Genomic DNA, 20,267 nt, shown 5'->3' on the forward strand with positions numbered 1-20,267 from the left:
TAGTAAAAGTGGACAACCACACAACTTTCTCCTGCAGCTCTCCTTCCACTCTATCCTCCACGGTTGTGCATGCCTTTTGCGTGATCCTGAGAAACCATTTATACCAGCCACCTGTAGATCAGCCTCTATAGTCAAAATCTGCCACCCCTTTTCCTCGCCTTTCACTCCTCCTGCCTAGCCCTCTACTGCCAAAACCTTTCAGTTTCTTAACTCAAGAGTTTCCTGATTCTCCACTGACATTTCCACTTTTCATTTCTATCCTCTATAATTTCTCTGCGGACATCCTTCCAATGAATTACAGATGTTTTTTTTTTTTTTTTTAATTAATTCAGTTGTTATTCCAGATGATACTTTTAAGGTTCATTGTGGTTATCACAAAATAAAAAGTCATTCATGCATTGAAGGTTATTTTCATTTTGCAGGTGCCATATTTATACCACTCCGTACATCTCAAATTTCCTTGTAAAATAATACTGGTACATATGTATGTGTAGTTTTGAACTGGGTGGTTTTTTTTTCTGTTTTCTTTCATGATTTTGGTAACTAGAAGTGTTTACAGAATTATGTTTGTGGAGGGATTGTCAATGTCTTGATTTTTGTTTTTATTATTTTTGGGTGATTTTGCTTATTTTTCAGTTGAAACAAAATGTTGGGAAACTCATCTTTTCATTCAGATCATCTCGATTCCCCATTCCATAGTTTTGTGGTCAAGCCCATTTGAGCAAATCTTTTGTGTGAAAATGACATCTTCCATGAAATGTGAGTAGTATGCTGTGAATACACTGCATCAGACTTCATAAACAAATTACCTTGAAAGCCAGTTACAGGACAAGTTCACCTTCATTAACATAAGGATTGAGAGAATGTAGCAATATTAGTAAAACACATCATTGAAAGTTTGAGGAAAATCAGACAATCCCTTCAAAAGTTATGAATTTTTGAAGTTTTTGTGCAGTCACTGCTGGATGAGAAGACTACTGCAGTGTATGATGTCACATGCGTACAACAATATAAGGAAAATATAAAGAGAATTTCACAAAATTTCATCTTTTGAAAAAAATACACATTCCCTTTAAGACTCGTTACTGACATATGTTATGGGTAATATTATTCCCATTGCCTTTAGAAAGAGGCAAGTCAAGTGCTCTTTTATTATGCGAAAAAAGTGAAAATATGTTGAATTTTCTCTACATTTTCTTTATACTGTTGTACTCAAATGACATCACGAGCCTTAGTAGTCTCCTCATCCAGCGGTTCCAACACAAAAATTTTAAAAATTCATAACTTTTGCATCGGTTGTCAAATTTTCCTCAAACTTTCACTGATGTGTTCTACTAATATTGCTGCATTCTCTCAACCCTTATGTTTATGAAGGTGAACTTGTCCTTTAATATTTTTTTTTTTCTGTTCCATGTGCATTTGCTCACTCTCAGAGAAATGTTTGGCATCAGAAAAGAGGAAAGAGCCTTAAAGTGCAATTCTACACAACGTTGAAATTGAACGTTATCTTTGAATAAAATAAGATGTACTAAAATGGTAGAGGTTTCACTCCACTTGGATCTAGTGTAGAAAAACTGAGACATTTAATTTGCCATGTTGATAACTTTCTTACTTTTTAATCAAATTTATTGAAACTTCCATTATTCTGTTTGCATGATATTACTCAACTTGGACATACAGTATTGTGAAATTGCACATTAAGTTTGTTCAAATAGTGTGATGTTTCACCTGGAAAAAAAAAATAAAAGGAAAGGACAAATGGAGTGACTGAGATGAGGAATGAAAAAAAAAAAAGAATCCAGTTTTAATCTGAATGTCATGGTGGCCTTCATATCAGCATTTCACAGCTCACTATGTCAAATAAAAGCTTCGCTCCTTCAAACATTGATTATCCGTGGCGGTTTCACATCCATTCTGGCAAGGAAAGGGTACAATGGGCGCTGTCACACCAATAATTTCATAGGTAAATCAAGATTTCTCTTTCATGGAAGGGTGTCTTTCTCTTTCATATTTCTTTTCCCCATCTGCATTCTGTATTCTCAGACTTGAATTACACCTCCTCCCAATTACTGATATTGATAGTTTGGTCTGACATTCTTCCCGAGATGCCATCTCCCTACTAAGCCCGTGTGTGTCGTGTACTTGACAGTTTCTTTTTAGAAGTTCTTAGTTGCATTAAGGTTTTTCCTCCTCCTGACTTGTTTTGCTTAAGTTTAATTATTAATTGCCAGCTCTCTAGCCATTCTCCTCTCCTGTGAAAAGCATTCTTTTTAATGAAGCAGTGGTGTTATTTTTGACCATCTACAACAAATGCATTTTCCTTTGGTGCAAATTGGAAAGCAGCTCAGAACTGTGTGCTCATCTTCAAGAAATTTAAAGTGAGGCTGCGTAGGAATCTATGGTTTGAAAATCCTGTCAAATTGAGTGATCACACTTTCACTACAGACTGCAGCATTACTTGAGTTTAATTTCTATTGCATTTATCATGCTTCGCAATAATGTCGATCAAATGCGGCTCATTTCATGAATGAATGATGAATGAAACCTCTCATTTGGTTTCAAAGGCAATCATATTTAAATTGTTTAATCTCTTAGAAGAATATTGCATTTGTTGTTGCTGGCGAACAGATTTTTTTTTTTCTAGTGCATGCCATAGTAAGTGGAACCTTCTATCATAATGTAGTGAATAAAATAATCATATGGCACTGAGTTAAAAGCTTGGTAAGTTCTCAGGTCTGTAAAAAATTGAAAAGAATCAGTTTAGTCCCATGTGAATATTGCTGAAAAATTAATAGATCAAGTGCAATAACATTGTGATGATAGGATGATGTTTTGAGGTACGATACACTGTATGTGTATTTCAACAACACCCCTAACAAATTACTGTTATTATTATTCCCTTCTTTTTTTTTTTTATTGGGAAAACTTTCCATCTGATATAAAATCAAACTGAGACCCTTAGAGTATTTTGTCAGAGAGAATCTAAAGTGATCCAACTGCTCCTTTATTCCTATTTGGGAATATGGAATGATGAGAAAGTTGGCCCAGTCATATCATGCATCTGAATGGTTTTAAAAGTCAGTCTCTGAAATGTGATTGGGTTTGTGGGGAAAGCTGATAATTCTTACCTGAGTATACAAGAAAGCCCCCTAATTATCGTGATTAATAAGAGTCATTCCTTGTAAGTTTTTGTTGTTGTTTTAACCCTCACAATGATTTGCCTAGCGTATTTGTATGAATGGCAAATGGAAAGATTTTTTTTTGGTCTTATAATTCAACCCTCCATTGTCCACATCAAGCATTTGATGATGGTGCCCAGAGTTGTGTTTTGGTCTTTGTTTTAATATCATGAAAAATCACATTGAAAAAAAAAAATTAAGGATTAATTCTTATGTGTGGATGGACCCAGCTTTAGTTCTTAGGTGTCTGTAAGACTTAAAAAAAAAACAGTTCCTGTATGCATTCATGGTTAACATGTGGAGGCTTGTGTTTTTGTTTTCAGTGTTATTTCAGGTTAGCAGATAGCAGATAGCAAGAAGATTTGAAATCCCCATTATCAGATAAGGAACTTATGTATCAAGTTACTTATTGGAAATCATGACGTAATGATTTGATTTGAATTGTGACCCCTCCCCCCCCCAAAAAAAAAAAGAAAGAAAGAAAATGGATTTGCTGCAACAATTATGAAGAGTGTACTCTACATGTACCTTTGAATGAATACATTTAAGATGAAATGAGTAAGTTTGTACAATTTTGAGAAAACTTTCTGATATAGTGCCTTTTGTCACTTAATTGAATTTGTAGTCTTATAAGAACAACCTCTACCACCAACTAAAATATATATGATATGCATGGATTATATTAACTAACATCTGGTGATTTTACAAAACCTTGCATCAAAAAATAAATGTATATACCATACAAAGGGTATATTATATCACTACACTCTATACATTTCAGTCACTACTAGAATTGTGTACTTTTACACTCAGTCTTCAGTACGTACACTGTAGTGAGCACAAAGAGAATCTCTAATTTATGAGGATTGTTTTTCATGTTTTTAATCCAAAGAGTTTTTGCTGAACATACAATATTCAATATTCCTATATTAATGTTGACTCGTTACCTTTTATTTATTTATTTTTTTTGCATATATAGAAGCATGTTATTACATTGTTTTGTGCAATATGGGTAGAATTAAGTGAGGGCAATGTAAGGTGAGAGCTGTTGTCAGAATCTATGTTGATTTAATAGTGACATCATTTAATGACAGAACAATTGTTTTTTATTACTGTCTAAAAAGAATAGGATCTTTCAACCACTCTGGGTGAACCCTAGTATACAAGTAATACACATCAGTGAGAGCATTTGTAAGAATTACTCAACCAAGGTACCTTTTTTTAATAGAACAGAATCACCTTGGGTGTGTGGACTATATTGAAGGCATGGAGTGTGTGTGGTTATGCTAATGCTGGAATAAAATGATGTGTATTATTTGCTTTATAAAATGATGAGGCACAGTGTAGGCCCTCATCATATGAATAAATCACTCTCATCACAAAATTAAATGATGAAGTCTTGCCCAGGTAGTGATGGAAAAGTGCTAATGGCCGGTCAAATACACTTTACTAATGACTGGTCATAAGCCAAATTACATATTAGGCAAAACAAATGACTGGTCACGTGTGTGCTCTCTACCAATCATATGAGAAGGATCTGTTCCATGTTAAACTTGAATGGTATTTAGAGTTTCTTTTATAGGCGGTGGTTGATTCTTTTATCAGTTGAAAGTGTACAGCCTTATCATTACTTTGTACATGATTTTTTTGTTGTTGTGATAGCCTATGAACTTACATTGTGGAGGTCAATATATTTATGTCAAGGTTGAATTTTCTTATATTGTGTAGAGTAAACTCTCCCTTCTTTACCCTTGATTTTTATGGTGAGCTAGACTACTGATTTGTACATTACAGAAGGCATGTTTCCTTTTCCCCTCTCTGAATTTTAGCTTTATTGGTTGTGTCTGTTTATAGACATAGAATGTCTTATGTAGCTGGCTTTATTTTTGTGTGATTTGTGTCTGTATGTTAAAATGTCGGTATGCGTACACCCAAGCTATAAAGTAAAGTGATTTCTGATTGGTTGTCTGAATGAAATACCTTGTGCTTATTTGTTAGTGTGCATGTGTTTCGACGGGAAATGAAGAAGCTGTGCTGAGTATGTATCTCTTCTTTAACCTGCCTGAGTGTAAAAAAATATCTGTTGCAGTGACTCCATAAATGTCCTTACAGTTCAGAAGCAGAAGGGCACTATTAAAGAGTATGTGTTTGAACATATGAATTGACTTTTGCTTGAAAGGGAGCTTATGAGGAATGCGAATCATTGTAATTTGTTCTTTTTTTTTCCAGCCTCTCATAGGTAAATGGAAAATCTCCAAATATGTGTTTTGCAGTGACTGAATGTGTATTTAGTTTAGAAGCAGAGGGCTGTTAATGGTATTTTAAATGTGCTAATCTATGATTTATGAAATATTCTGAAAAAATTCTTCCTTCTTGCTAAAGTAGTCAGTAGTTGTTTTTCATTCCTTGCCTGTTGAATATGTAAATTATGAGTGGATATGAATACCTCCTTGCATGATTATCTTTGTCCAGTTTAGCATTAGATGCTGTGTCAAAGTTTTTAAAGAGTCTTGAAAAAAATATTTTTAAGAAGTATTTTACCCATGTGGTAATGACAGCTCTGTCTCTGACATGCAAGATGTGCGTGTTAACAATATACAGTTATGTACCCAATGATATTTCAATGAATTATCAGACTCAACAATCTTTTGTGTAAAAGTAATGTGTATGAGACTAATTCGTTGTTGCAAAATGTAATTCCTGAATGTTTCAATATTTCAAGTTTTGACATGATATGAATTTGTCCATGTTTAGCTAATGAGAAACAAATGCTACATATTACCTATTCTAAATGCTATCTTTCTTTTGATTGCTGTATATTGCTTTTTTTGTTCCGCATGTATTTATGCATTTTTTTTAAATAGTATGCACTTCTGTTATTATTAGCATTGCAAGCAGTTTAAATTGAGATCTGATGTGTACTTGGTATGAACCTCAAATGTAAAATCCATTTCCATGAACACAGGTCAAAGGATTTTATAATGCTTTTTGATATTTATAAAGAAGCAGAGTTGATGGAAATACCAAAGTCTGATCATGTGGTAGAGTGCTCTTCTTGATTTTAACAATTGCCTTACATCTATAAAAAAAAAAGAGTAATGTTCGGTTTTATACATGTAAGTAAATGCCTGGTCCTTAATGTTTTGCTCAAAATGTCTGATTATACAGAGACAATGCTTTTTACTTTAGACAAGCAGACAAAGCAGTTAATGAAGTCCTGCCTGGTTTAAAAAAAAAGAAAAAAAAATATATACCAACACGTATATTAACGGCATGCTGGTGTTATTTGCCATTAGTGTGTTTCTGGCAGATTCGCTCAATTTATTACCAGTACCTATAATTCAATCACATGCTTTGAAATTCTTGAAGTATCGAAAGCAGGAAGACAATACTATAAATGTTCGTGAGTGTTGGCCTAAATGTCTTCCGATGAAGTAATTAAGATCCAGTGGCATCACTGCTTTGTTTTGTTTTTAATCCTCCATGTACGTATACTCTCAGTGTTAATGCTATGCTACAGTAGTACATGGTGATTTGTGTCCACAGATCTTTCAGAGCACAGTTTTAGTTTCAGATCTAGCATATTACACTATGGCCATCATTTGGGTCATAAAGTAATTTACTTACTATTAGCCACCAGCACAAATCTTATGGTTTATTGCTTAGGAGAGTACTGCCTGTGAATGTGAACAGAATGTGATTTCATGCATCCTGCAATAAATGCCTGGGATTTCCCGGGATGGAGCATGCAGCAAGAACAGTGATCTACAGGTAATAGATGTATTCAGTTTTAACATGCTGTTACTTGCTGTTACATGCCATAACGGGTGGGGATGGATGGGGCTTCTGAAATAAGAAAAAAAAGATGGTTCAGTGGATTATGCGATAAGGTACGTCGCTATGTCTGTGCATAAATCAACAATTGTTAGGCATAATAAAGCCCCCCCCCCCCCCCCCCCCCCCCCGTTATTGCCAAAATAGACATTAACATAAAAATACAGCGACCAAACTGAACAGGTCTACATCATCAGCGCTAGAAATTAAAGCCTTGCCAGATGCAAGATAGTACTCAGACTGCGAGTTTTGTGTGGGTGTACGCCGCCGAGCGTGATTCTTTCAAATGGCAAGAGTTACTGGTATAATCAAACGGGATTCTAAGCGATTGAATTACCACTTCTAGCTCCAGAAGTTGGCATTGATGCAGCACTTGCAAAACGGCATGTAGAGTGGTTGATTTGCGATGGAGAATTTTCCTATTCTGGCTACCCATCGCGCTGTGCTGGAGGGGTAGTGATATAGTGCATACAAGCTGTAGTGTGTATTCACAAAAGCTGTATTCATTGTGCATCAAGTGGCCTGTTGCCATGGTGACAAACTTCTGTCTGCAGGTGGAACTTGATGTATGTTAGCAGTGCTCATTTTCTAATGATTATTAGCAGTTTGGAAAAATATGGTTGTGTGCAAACCTATGAATTTGTGTTAAAACCCATATTCAAAATATGGAAAAAAGCTAAGAAACACATATTGGGTTCATTTCTTTGATGTGTTTGAGATCCAAGTTACACGTAAGGCTTGCCCGGAAAGGTGTGACACGGCCTTTACTGTAACTATTTGTTATTATTGTTGCTGTTGCTTCAGTCCTGAAATTTGCAAAGGGGGGGGGGGGGCACTCGGTTCACACTCCATTCAGAGGTCCTCTAAGGAATACTGTTTTGTCATTTTGACAAGCTGCCTGTATTTTAAAGTCTGTGCTCATGCACAAACGTAGCTCTTTTTGCTTTAAAAGGAAACTCGTCCAAGTGAGGTTAATTTTGTGTAGTAATGCATCCTCATCAAATACAGCTAATTACAGCTATGTACATAGATCTCTCCAGGCTGGTATTGCGTGGAGATGTTTCATTAAAATCCCATCTTCCCACGTTGATTTAAAACCGTACTAATATAACAGAGTGATGGAGCCATGTTATTTTAGGTGTGAGAACTATTAGCCAGTAGGACGAAGCTCTGAATTGCATCATGAATGGGGTGTGAAAGGGAATATGTGGCTGATTATGGCTGAGAATTCCAGAACGTGGCAACCTCTGTAAAACATTCACCATATTTTCATAACTTTGTGCACCCTGTTATCTCGTCTGGATTTGAAAATGCCAATCATTATCTAACACTTGAGTACTTAAAAAAAAAACCAAACCCATGACAACAGATATGATACTTTAAAGCAAAATAAGATAAACATGTAGTCTTCATATGTAGTGCACTACATTTAAATTGTTTGTGCTTTATCTAACCTTAGATTTTCGGAGTGAACCTAATATTTCAGTTGTTTTTCATATTTTTTTTTTTTACATAGGAAAAAAAAAATCTTACATCTGTATGGCAAGTCAGAGAGAAGCCATTCTCCAAGCATTGTCTGTCACTGAATAGAAAATTGACAGAAGGATATTTAAGCAAATTTTCCACCTTGAGGTAGATACTGCATACTGCTTCTAGTGACAAGGTATGCCAAGTGACTGAACTTGATCAAGATCTGGCAAAAATGGTAGTAGTTCATTAACACCAATATGATGATGATCATGTCATTGTGTCAGTAGCTCCATTCAGTGCTAAACTTTGAGAACACTCGTAACTTTTTCAAGAATTTAAAGAATTCTAAGAATCTTTTCAGCACCACATCGTCTTCTGAGCAATTCCCAAACTATAACCAAAATCAGATCAGAATTATTGATTATTCAAGTACAAAGACTCAGTACTAGGACTAATAACTTTGTATTGAGGGCGTGTAATATGACAAAATATTGACAGGGAAAAGTGAGTCCTGTTTTCAGTATATTGCATTCTTTCACTGGAGTGAAGCAGGCAACCTGCTGCATGTAAATCCTAGGTCAATAGCATTCATGCACAGAATTAGCATATTTATTATGGCATGCTGCCTTTGTTGCCTGATTGTCTACAAACTTGAAGGTTTTTTTTTTTTTTCATGCCAAAAGGCCATCGACTTAAGACCTCTGCCATGGGGTTGGAGCTCCCAGGGAGTTGGGCAGAGAGTTATGCCACCTGCTCAGCATCTGTTTATGTTGCCATGACAACGAGAAGCCAGGGAGGGAAGGCCAAACTCTGTAGGGTACAGCCTGTCGTCTCTAATTGGGCTCAAGTGTCACCATCTTTTGGGGATATCTCCCCACTTCCTCCAGGATGTGGAAGAAATAAACAGTCTTTGGGAGGCATTTGTAAACTGTTGGAAGTAATGACATGAAGAACACTAACATCTGTCTGGTTAGTGTTTGCTCAGTAGTGTTGCTATATGTGCTTGTTTGTATAAAATAAAGTGGTTTGATATGCCATAACCATCTTAATTATGGAACAAAGGTCACACACATTTGAAAAATCTTAAGAAGCAGAAGGCGTGTCTTCATCAGCCCGAAGTTCAAACTAGCGGGACATTTTGCGGTCTTAAAACATAGCCCGATACAGCGAATGTGCGTCTTCATCAGCTCGAACAGCCTGCTTCGGGAAATTAGTCCGAAAATTGACGCATGCGCACTTTGCAATATTACTCTGCCTGGCTCGCGGTTCGAAAGTGGATTTCCCCGCTCAAAATCTCCTATATCACTGTATGTACGATTCTACAACCAGGGAGGTGAGCAGTACAGCAAATTCTCTCCAAAGGGATATTAATAACGCTACTCTTTCTTCTGTCCAGTGAGGCATCTTATAAGTTATATGAAATTAACGAATTGCAATGTTTAAACAAATCCAAAATGCACACAACCTGCAAGAATCTTCAGCTAAGGTATGAATAGAGTAGACCAGAAGAAGAAGTTAAAAAAAAACAAAAAAAAAAAAACAGCTAGTATGCACGGCACTGAGTTTTAATAGGGAGGTGAGAGAAATAACCTCCCTGGTTTTAAAGATGACAACAACAGTAGGCCTATAGTACACACATGTGATCCTTGAATACACCGTGCGTGTAATGTACTATACACAATCACTATAGCTGCTTGTACTGTATGCGCTTTCCATTGCCAGCTGGCTAACCAGAAGCGTGGAGGGATCGAGAATATTTCGGGCTGATGGAGACGCACCCAAGATAGCGCGCTATTTCACGAATTAGCGCTCTAGTTGACGAACTAGACCAAGATTTTGGGGGAAATTTTCCCGATCAAATAGCGCGCTATCTGCGTCTTCACTACACAGATAGCGCGCTATTTTGACATCGGACTAGTTTGGTAACCGCAAGATAGTGCGCTATCTTGAAACTTCGGGCTGATGAAGACACGCCTAGAGAGACTTCAGTACAATTTGGGAGATAATTTCAGGATTTAAAATGTGTGTGGTATCATCAACCGCCTATTAAACACAGAAAATGAAATATTTTAAAGCATACCAAATCACAGACATTTAAGTGTGGAAGGTACACTGTCAATTGATGGTTCTGTTGGTAGTTTTGCAGGGTTAATGATGTATAATGCTATCTGCCACTCTCATGTGAATATGAGGTGGTCACGTTGTTTGGATGTGATTGAAGTCACCACATTTAGTCTGTATCATATTAAAGAGAAACAGAGTAAGATTGAGTTATTGGTGTATGACCAGTTATCCCAAAGATCAGCCATAGCAGCCGTCTTGCAGGCAGGAGAACCAGTGGAAAGGAAACCTGCCTTGTCTCCACTTCCAGCGAGGAAGTCCTCTCCTGGACCGGAGCTGATGAGGAACAAACCTGTGAAGTGCTGTGGAAAGATGTGGGAGGTCACCTGTTATGACCCATGCCCACACTCTGCCTCCAATGTTGATACATTCAGCAGCAACCCGCAACAGCGTGCTGGGGCCCAGGGCAGCCCTGTTAAAGAGATCGCCTGCTACTACCAGCGGCTTCAACTCGGCAGCTTTGAATAACAAGCGAGTTTAAATGTCAGCAGACTCCGTCACTGCTGAACTCATCAAATCACCGTCTTGACCTACAGTAGGCAAACTAATAAGTTCAGAGCAGTGGATGGTATCAACATCAAGTTTGTTTTTTCTTCTTAAAACTTGTTTAAGATTTTTGTCTCCTCATCCACCCTCCGGAACATATTCGCAAAGCCAGTTTGATACGGCGAAAGGCATCCACAATGAAAACAAGACTTTTCCAAGTGGTAAGATCTGTATGCACAAGGCACTCCTTACAGACAAAAGGAAGAGGGGGGATGACACTTGAAGTTTGGACTGTAATGGGCCATGAGGAAGTGACAGGGGTGAATCGATGTGAACGCGACTGAGTGACACGTGTGAGGGCGTAACATTCAGGTCAGCGGTGCGGAAGAGGTTTGCTGACTCTCTACCTGCGGCTGTCTGTCGTCCGGCTCCCAAGCTTTCTCCAGGATGAAAACCTCGTTCATCCAGCGTGCATCACTGATAGCCAACAAGGTTGTCCTCACGTTTTGACAACATCACGGCATCTATGCAAATCTTTAAGCTTGTCTCCCCAGACCAAAGTACCATTGTGTTCGATGAATTGCATTTTCCTCTTCCTTGAGAAATGTTAAATAACAAATGTCCATAGCTTAAAACAAGTTAGATGTCCTGATTTGCAATACTCAAAAAGATCAGTAAGTAATTTTTTTTAATAAGTACATTGTTTAAGCATTGAGATGATACCAATCTTGAATATTAGTCTTTATTGAGGTGTCTACAAGAACCATGTAAGTGATTTGATGAAGGATATGAAAGTAATAAAATGTGAAATAAGATATATTGAATAGTAGGCAGTTGAGAATACAGTCAGTTGTAATGGTAGCAGTAGTGAGAGTTTATGATGCAGCAACTTTATCAAGTTAAATGGAAATCAGAAGACTTATGAGAGTAAATATGATACACAAATATGTATCAATTTACGTGCAGTAGTCTTTATGGCAAATGAAACATCTTGTGATTTATAGTAGCTCAACACTTTCTCTACCAGACCCTCTGCTGCTTCTTGAGGTTTATGTGTGTTTGATGCACAAAATGTCGATATCGACAGGTAAAATGCCCGGAGGGCAAGTGTGTGTCGAGTTTGTCTGTCTGTTGAGAGTAAACAGCAGGAGGGCAGGTTTCGCATCCTTTGTTACAAGTGGTAAGCAGATAGGGGAACACCATTTGGAGTGAGATTATGTTAATACTTCTCGGTTTTTGTCTAGTGATGCATTATGGTCTTTCTGCCGCCAAAAGTAGTGACCAATTTATCAGATCATAATATGATACAACTGTGACTGTTTGAGGAACCATAGGAATGAGCAGGTGGAAAGCTGCTACAGGTATGTTATCAGAAGTTTGATGATTTGCAAGCATGGGTAACGAGTAATCCTGAGCGAGATGTGATAAAGATCCAGTATGATAATCTCAGAAAACATCTTACCATTTATATGGCATTTTCTATTCTCAAAGCAGATATAACTGCATCACAAGTGATACCACAATATTGCAGATTCCCTTTAAGCCCCGTATCCCACAAACCATTATAGGAGTATTCTACGTCTGAAAACCCCACCCAGTTGAGGAGGGTCAGTGTACGCTAATTGTTTACCCACCTCACACTTTAAATGCCTACCCTTGTCTGAGGTGGTTTGCTCCAAACAAACTGCAAAGAAGAGTGTATATACATTTACAGTGCGGTTCACAAAACCGCCCGGGCTGGCTTTGGATTATTTGCACAAATAGCAAATTATGAGTTCAGTCTCGGTTCACACTGATTCCCCAAAGCGTGTTTCCAGATTGTTGGCTATCAGTTACCAGTCATACATGTACAATGAATTGAGCATTCGTGGTCAGTTTGGGGCAGAGTGAGTGATTATTATTTTCCGTCAATTGTATGAGGTCTTGAATATTATTCCCCCCCCCCCCCCCAGATTCATTCTCCATGTGAGGTTTCCCTCCTTAAACCTATTAGTAGATCTATCTTAAAAGCTAAAATGTTGAAATTGATAGTTTGCCAAAGGCGGTTATTGTGTCAAACTATTCTACCAACCATACCACAAGAAATGGATAAAAATTTATAGCTACTTATTGACAGTGTAAACAAAAAGTACAATATGTAGGGTGGTAATGGATGAGATTTCTGTAAGTGAAGGTGCATATTTCCCCCTTGATGCTAGTTATGCCAATTTAACATTCGTCTCTGGCATGAACTGGGAGGTAGAATTGCTTATTGGACCTTTGGAGAGAGCTATTCTCTTTTTCAAAATGGCAAAATTTTATGTTTTGAGTAAGATGGTGGAAGGCTGCACAAGTATTTTAAAGGAACTGTTCAATGCAAATGCTTGTTGACTTGTGTTGATTCATGATACCTTCTCTTGCATACGGTTGTCCAAATGAATATCTAGATATGTGTCATTTGTCTTATAATGATTTTCTACTATATTTCTTCAGACTACTTGGAAATACCCACAAAAAAACTTTCAAACTATTAAAGTTTCTGCTAGTGACATCATCTGTCAATCATTCTTGATGTACTAATATGATTGACAAAAGACATTGTAATGCACCTTTTCTCAGACTTAGCATAACTCACATGTGTCCATATTATTCGTATGATTAACAAAACGTATTGCAGAGAATCATGCAAGTTGTGCTAAGGTGCATTCCAATGTCTTTATTAATCATATTAGTACTTAAAAGCACTATTAATCAATACAAGTCAACATGCATTTGCATTGCATAGTTCCTTTAACAGAGTGATTTTGTCTCCCCATTAGTTTGCGATCTAGATTTTCAGAGGGCATTATTCTTCATTTGCCACCATTTGTCATCTCAAATTCAAGCGAATATTATTCATCCCATTTTGGCTCTTGTTAGTCGTAGCTCTCTTGTACATCTTTCGTGCTCTCCATGATTTCTTGGTACCACTGAAGAATGGTACCCCCTTGTCTTGATAACAGGAACAGTTCAGCTTCAAGTGTTCCGTATATGTTCTGGTTTCATTTTGTACTGGAGGCTGAGAAGCCATAGAAGCCATAGAAGTTCTAATTACCATGGACAACTGCTTGCTATAGGCTTTATGTTTCATCAAGAAATGTTGAAGATAATGATGTCATGGTATTATGAGTGACAGGGTAATAAAATTGAAAGTATAATCTTGATGATATGTGATATTCATGTCTATTTATGTATATTTATATTCTTTTTTCCTCAAATTCCAAAACCGTCCACCATCAAGTTTAGAAACATGACACCATATAAGAAATGAACTATTTCACAACATTTTGTACATTTTTAAGGCTTTTTTTTAATCAGTTGATGCAAAGAATAAAAACATTATCATGTTAGCTTCATTGCTGTCCACTGAATATCCTGTTTGTCTCATATTCCTGTATTTATTGTCATGTCATACATCACAGAAATAAACTTCTCCCCAACATGTGTGTGTCAGCCTCATTTTTCCTCATATTAGTAGCAATGTATTTCTTGAATGGATTGATTACATAGGCCATATTTGAAACCCAATTTCATGTAGAAGTATAGTTCTGGTTTTCCTTATTTTTTCTCTGGTATACCATGTACAGTAGAGTGATTTTCCTGTTTTCACATTAAAATTTCTGTAAAACTGATTCATTACTGGATCTGGTTGTTATGTTAATGTTGTCAATACAATGCTATAATTTTTTAGTATGTCTGTATGTCTTTTTTTTCATAGTGGAATACATGAAAGCGTGTTTTGATGGTGTCAACAGTATGTAAGCATTGTGTTTGATTTTATTGGAACTAGTTGTAGACCACCAGTTGAGAATGGGTAATAAAGAATGTATACATGATATTCATTATCAGTATGAATGTTGCCATGGCAACCTGTGAAAGAAGGTAAGTGTATTTGTAATCAAATAGGTAAATTGTACAAATGGTATCTCTCATGCTGGCTGTCATTCTTCTTGCAAGTTGACCCTCTCTCGCTTGATGGATTGTGCTGTCGTGATCTAAAAATGGAATTTTAACTAACATTTTGGTGCCATTTTGTGGTTTTCTTTCAGGATGTGGACTGCCTGGAATTGACTCAACTGAGAGACACCAGGACAGGGAGATATGCAAACACACCAAAGGTGATTTTTTTTTTTTTTTTTTTTTTTGGGGGGGGGGGGGGGGGAGGATCAGTGGGAGCAAATGACATCAAAGTGGAAGAGAAAATGTTTCAGTGTGTGCATTGTGGTGACATGACATTTGCTCCTGCGACAATTGCTCCAGTCTTAATTTCTCTAAGGGGTTAGGGTTGGGGTTGGGATAGGGTTGTGTTTGAGTGGGGGTGGGTTGGGCTCATGCCCCCTTTAATATGTCAAATAAAAGATATAAAAAGGAAAAATTAAAGAAGAAACGTGCACCCCCTTTGATTTTTTAAAGAAAGAAAATTGTGCTGAAGCCCCCTTTTTTTTTTTTTGGCAGCTGATAAAACCCAGAAGTGGCATGAGCAACGAAAAAATTGCACAGGACCTTTTTTTCAGCACTTCTCAGATGGAAATGAAAGAAAAAACAAATAAACAAACAGACTTTTCTGCAAAATACGGCTGAAAAATCATGTCTATCTCACAGTTCCAAGGAGTCTGTGAAATTTGAGGTATTTTTGTTGTTGTTGTCATCATGACTCTTGTTACTACAGTGTTGTACGTGATAACATTCCTCTGCAAATTGTCTGGGACATTGTAAATATTTTCTGTCATTGTGAACCAGGGGCTTGGCATTCAGCATACACAGTTGAAATGCGCAAAGAATGTCATATTGGTATGTAATGCACACCCAGGTCCATTCGGGAGAAAAAGTCCCCCTGGTAGTGACGGGCAATAATGCTATAGCAGGCAGCAGTGAAAGAGACAAACGGCTTCCAGGATGTGTACATTGTACATGTACGCACATACTTAAATTGATTGATGAAATTGAAACATTACACATACAGTGACTTTTAGCCATTCATTCATTTGTATTCGTTCTTTCTGTTTTTTTTTTTTTCACTGGGAGTATTTATTAATTTTATTGAGGGATGACCTTTTCATGATCAAATCATTTTAAGGCCACGAAGTATTAGTTTATTTTAATTCATGCTTCAGCATGGAGTATTACTGATTTTTTTTTGTTCTCTTCAAACACTGGCATACTTTAATCTGTGCTTTTCGTAATTTGCACATCTGTTTGTAGTTACTGATAAAAGTATTAATGATAAGAGTAGAATTCACTTTTTGTCAGCATGGCAGTTGATAGAACAGTAAAAAAAAACACAAACAAATCTTGCGTCATTTTCCCTTTAATCCCAGCATTGTAAGGCTAGTTTATTCTTTAATCCATGCCCTAGAAGTGACACTTCCCTGACAGTAATGCTTTTGGGATTATAGAGTTCGGATTGGATTTTTTTTTTTTCTCATTGCAAAACAGGATGTGGATATTGGTGTAAGGGTTAGCTTATGTGATTGTAAGGACAGAATTTAATTGTATTGTCTAGACCTCATCCAAGAAAGCTACAGTGTAGCATGCTTTTGACTAACATAGTGTATTAATTTTTTGGTAGTACATAGGCCTACATGTAGATATTACAAGATGTGTAAGTTATATTTATGCATGCAGTAACTTTTGGTAGTTATTTATAACCTGCTAGTTTAGAGATGAGTGAATGAATGCACAAATTTCTTATACAATGAGAAGTTGAAAATGATTGAATGTAAGGAAAATAAATGAAATCCAGTTTAAAGTAGGTTACAGCTGGCCTGTTGTCAGTATGTGTCAACACTATGATGGTGCTACTTTGTGTTGAGTGGTCCATATTACTGTATAAGCTGTTATTTTCGCGTACAGATATTTTTCGCGAATTAGGTGACAGACATTTTCGCGAGATGTTGATTTCTCGAATTGACACCAACGCTATCTTGCATGTAGTGCTACTCTAGTGTATAGCGACATTTTCGCGTGTTGTTAAATTCGTGATCCAACTGTGATTCGCGAAATTCGAGAAAATTAAACCCTCGCGAAAATAACCACTTATACAGTATACTAGAAACATAAGAGCATTGTACGAGTATAAAACAAGAACTAAAACACATTAACACTAATAATGATTTGCCTTGGAAACTGCATTTTTCAGAATGTTCTGCATTTTTCAGAATGAACATGTGTGACAAAACATAGTATGACATAATTGTATCTTGCAATCTTTCAAGTACATTTTTTTATTTAAGATGATAGGCTCACATGAGACAAGGGCAATAGGGATGCATACAAGTACAGTGTATAACTGTACAACTCATCTGTGTTGGTAAGGATGCCCTGTTATTAGGTATGCATCTAGATCATTTATCAATTACCATTGAGATGTTGATGCTGACAAAGTTGTCAAAGGTCAGAATTTTGCATATTTTGTGCACTTCTGAACCTAGTTTTCCCTTTCTTACCACAGTGTCACATGACAATTAAATCTTGAACTAATATTGAAGCCATCAAACTATACTCTCCTGTTCATGTATACTGTAATTGCCTTAATTTGTGCAGATATGCTCATATAACATTAGAGATGATTCCATTTTCGTTTTTTATTAAACTCTGCTTAGACCACTTTGTTGGCCACATAACAAATGATTTAAACATTACAAATAAAAACATTGAACCAAACAGAGGAAAATACATCCTGTTAAGACAAAATGAGAATAGAAAATGGAGTAAAACAAAGATGACCTAGAATGTGATTTGCTGTGTATGAATTATTTTTGACATGTTTCTTGTTGAAAACATCAGTACCAGGAGCAGGAAGTGAAAGGAAATTTGCAATAATGATAATGTCGTTCTAGTATTGCAGCGAACTTGATTGATTTAAAGTGAGACGCTCAGAGATCGGAACTGACTCTTCAATCTCAGAACTACCAAATATTTGATTTGGAGATCTAAATCTCATCACTCAATGGTGACATGGCGGTGAATCTGTCTTGGCAAGTTTCGATATGTTAGTTAATTGTCATTTCAATGTTGACATGTTATATTAACCCAATGACTCACGTGAGCCCTCAATAACAAAGTGCAAAAAACTTCATAAATGTCATTACTGGTACTGAGAACATAATTGAGATCTCTTTCAGCATCTAAGACATATTTCAATTAGCTTATGATAGATGTTTTATGATTGCTTTTGATTGATGTTAAATTTCGATTTATGAAATGATTGCTGTGTACATAATTATTTTCACTTTCTAAACTCAGTACAGACATTGATGCTAATCTTACTTGTAGGTCTGTGAAAGTCAAATCAATGAACAGAATTGCATTCTAGCACTCATGCCTGACATACTTGGATATTACAGTTAAATCTACATTATGAACTGTCTTGCAAGAATCGTGTAAACTGTGACCTTTAAGTATGAGAGCTCCAATATTGCATAACAAACAAGGAATATTTATAAAAACTGGTAGTCTTTGATTTGATAAACAAATGCAGATATGATAAACAGAATTTGGTTCATTGCTGCTTTACACGACAAATCTTGTGCACCTAACACCTTCCAGGAGCAAATCATCTGATACTGTAGACACCATTTATTTCGAGATTAAAGGCGTAATTTACCTTTTGCAGATGAAACTAAAACCAATCATTAGTGCTTTAAAATAGTTCTAAACTGTGAGTTAGGGTTAGAAACAACCACTATAAAAATCTGAAACACAAATTGTGAACAATAGTCATAATAAAGATGTGTCCAGACTAAATCCAGACTACAGTTATGGTTTATTAAGAAAATACTGATATCTTATATTTTAGGCTTTATAGCGAAAATTTTATATGGTAGGATGTTCTGTGATTCAAGAAACCGACGCATATGCATCAAATGTGATATCTGGAAGATTTTTAAAATCACTGCTCCCAAAGGTTAACTGGACCTTTAAGCGTATGTCTGTGCTAAAACTGCCCATCTCTCTCACGGAGAAATGCCCGGCTACTGGTTTCCATAGGAACGAATGCCGACTTCAAGCCAGACAACCAGGAACTCTAAACAGGGGTCTACAATTCTTTCACTCCCACTGGGTTACCTCAGTTCTACCAATGGTTTATGTCTGGCATGTCCTGCATAGGTTCTCTGGGTAAAGGGGGACTCTCTGGTTAAAGAGGGACTGTAACTGGCGACTTGGGGTATAATACTTGTAATAATACAAAGACTTCACATCACTATTTTGATTTTACATGTCAACCTCAGACACAAATTCGTATATTTGAATTTGTAGAATTTAGTCTGCTTCCCAAAGAAGGGTCCTGGTAATGACACAACATTGATGCAGGCAGCCAGAAACCGGCACTTGCCAGCAATCAAACCGATATTACATGACGGCCCCCGTTTGACAACCACTCTTGAGGTGATTGCTTTTACAGCTTCAAATTATGCCCAGCCTCGTGGTTGATGTAATTAAATCATCGCCTGTTGACTGATGAGCTGACGCTTAACCAATATCAGTTGTTACTCCCCTGCCATCATGGATGTGCTCAGCTCTTTGTTGTGGGGTGGATACATTGTATCTGGGTGGTGGAGACATGGTAGAAATGAGCCCATAAGTCCTCTGAACATAAATACAGTCCCTGTTGGGATCTGAAAGGACTTTTCTTCGACATTAGTCGTATCATATCAGGGATCATCCGTATCATTTTGAATTGTGTGAGCCAATGGCATCAAATCCACAAGCACTCGAAAGGCTAGTGCCAAGGTAAATACCATTAAGCACCTAAAGCACTAGAAGATTAACAATTTAATCACCAGCATTACAGTTTTTTCCCGACTGTACTCTTTTTTTTTTAAAGGGCAGAATTCTGTCGGATTATGGCTCATGCACTCTTACAATGATATCTGCTCAGCATGAAGGGTTTGAGGATTGTGTAGGTATTCTGCTTCACGAATGCCTTCATGAACATAACACTGATTAACAGATACTGATAATACAGTGTATGAATACTGGACATTGGACTTCAAGTACTACAGGAATTAATGTTAGCCCATCTCACCGTAACAAGTTATGCATTCATGAGAATAGTGTAAACGCAATGGTAATTCTTACTTTAAAAACCCTTATACTGAAGACAATTATTGTAGATTCAATCATCACATTCACACACACATGGAATTGACAGAAAAT

At 36.8% G+C, this 20,267-nt stretch overlaps 1 protein-coding gene across 1 annotated transcript in view; it reads left to right on the top strand.

Annotated features, from left to right (window-relative positions):
* Window positions 1-20,267, top strand: part of LOC140242735 (1-phosphatidylinositol 4,5-bisphosphate phosphodiesterase beta-3-like) — a 173,427-nt gene that overhangs the window by 33,925 nt on the left and 119,235 nt on the right. Inside the window, exon 4 of the mRNA XM_072322530.1 lies at window positions 15,158-15,226. Coding sequence (XP_072178631.1) covers window positions 15,158-15,226 — 69 coding nt within the window. The remainder of the gene's footprint in view (window positions 1-15,157; window positions 15,227-20,267) is intronic.

The sequence above is a fragment of the Diadema setosum genome, chromosome 1, assembly GCF_964275005.1.
Source record: "Diadema setosum chromosome 1, eeDiaSeto1, whole genome shotgun sequence".
Classification (NCBI taxonomy): domain Eukaryota; kingdom Metazoa; phylum Echinodermata; class Echinoidea; order Diadematoida; family Diadematidae; genus Diadema; species Diadema setosum.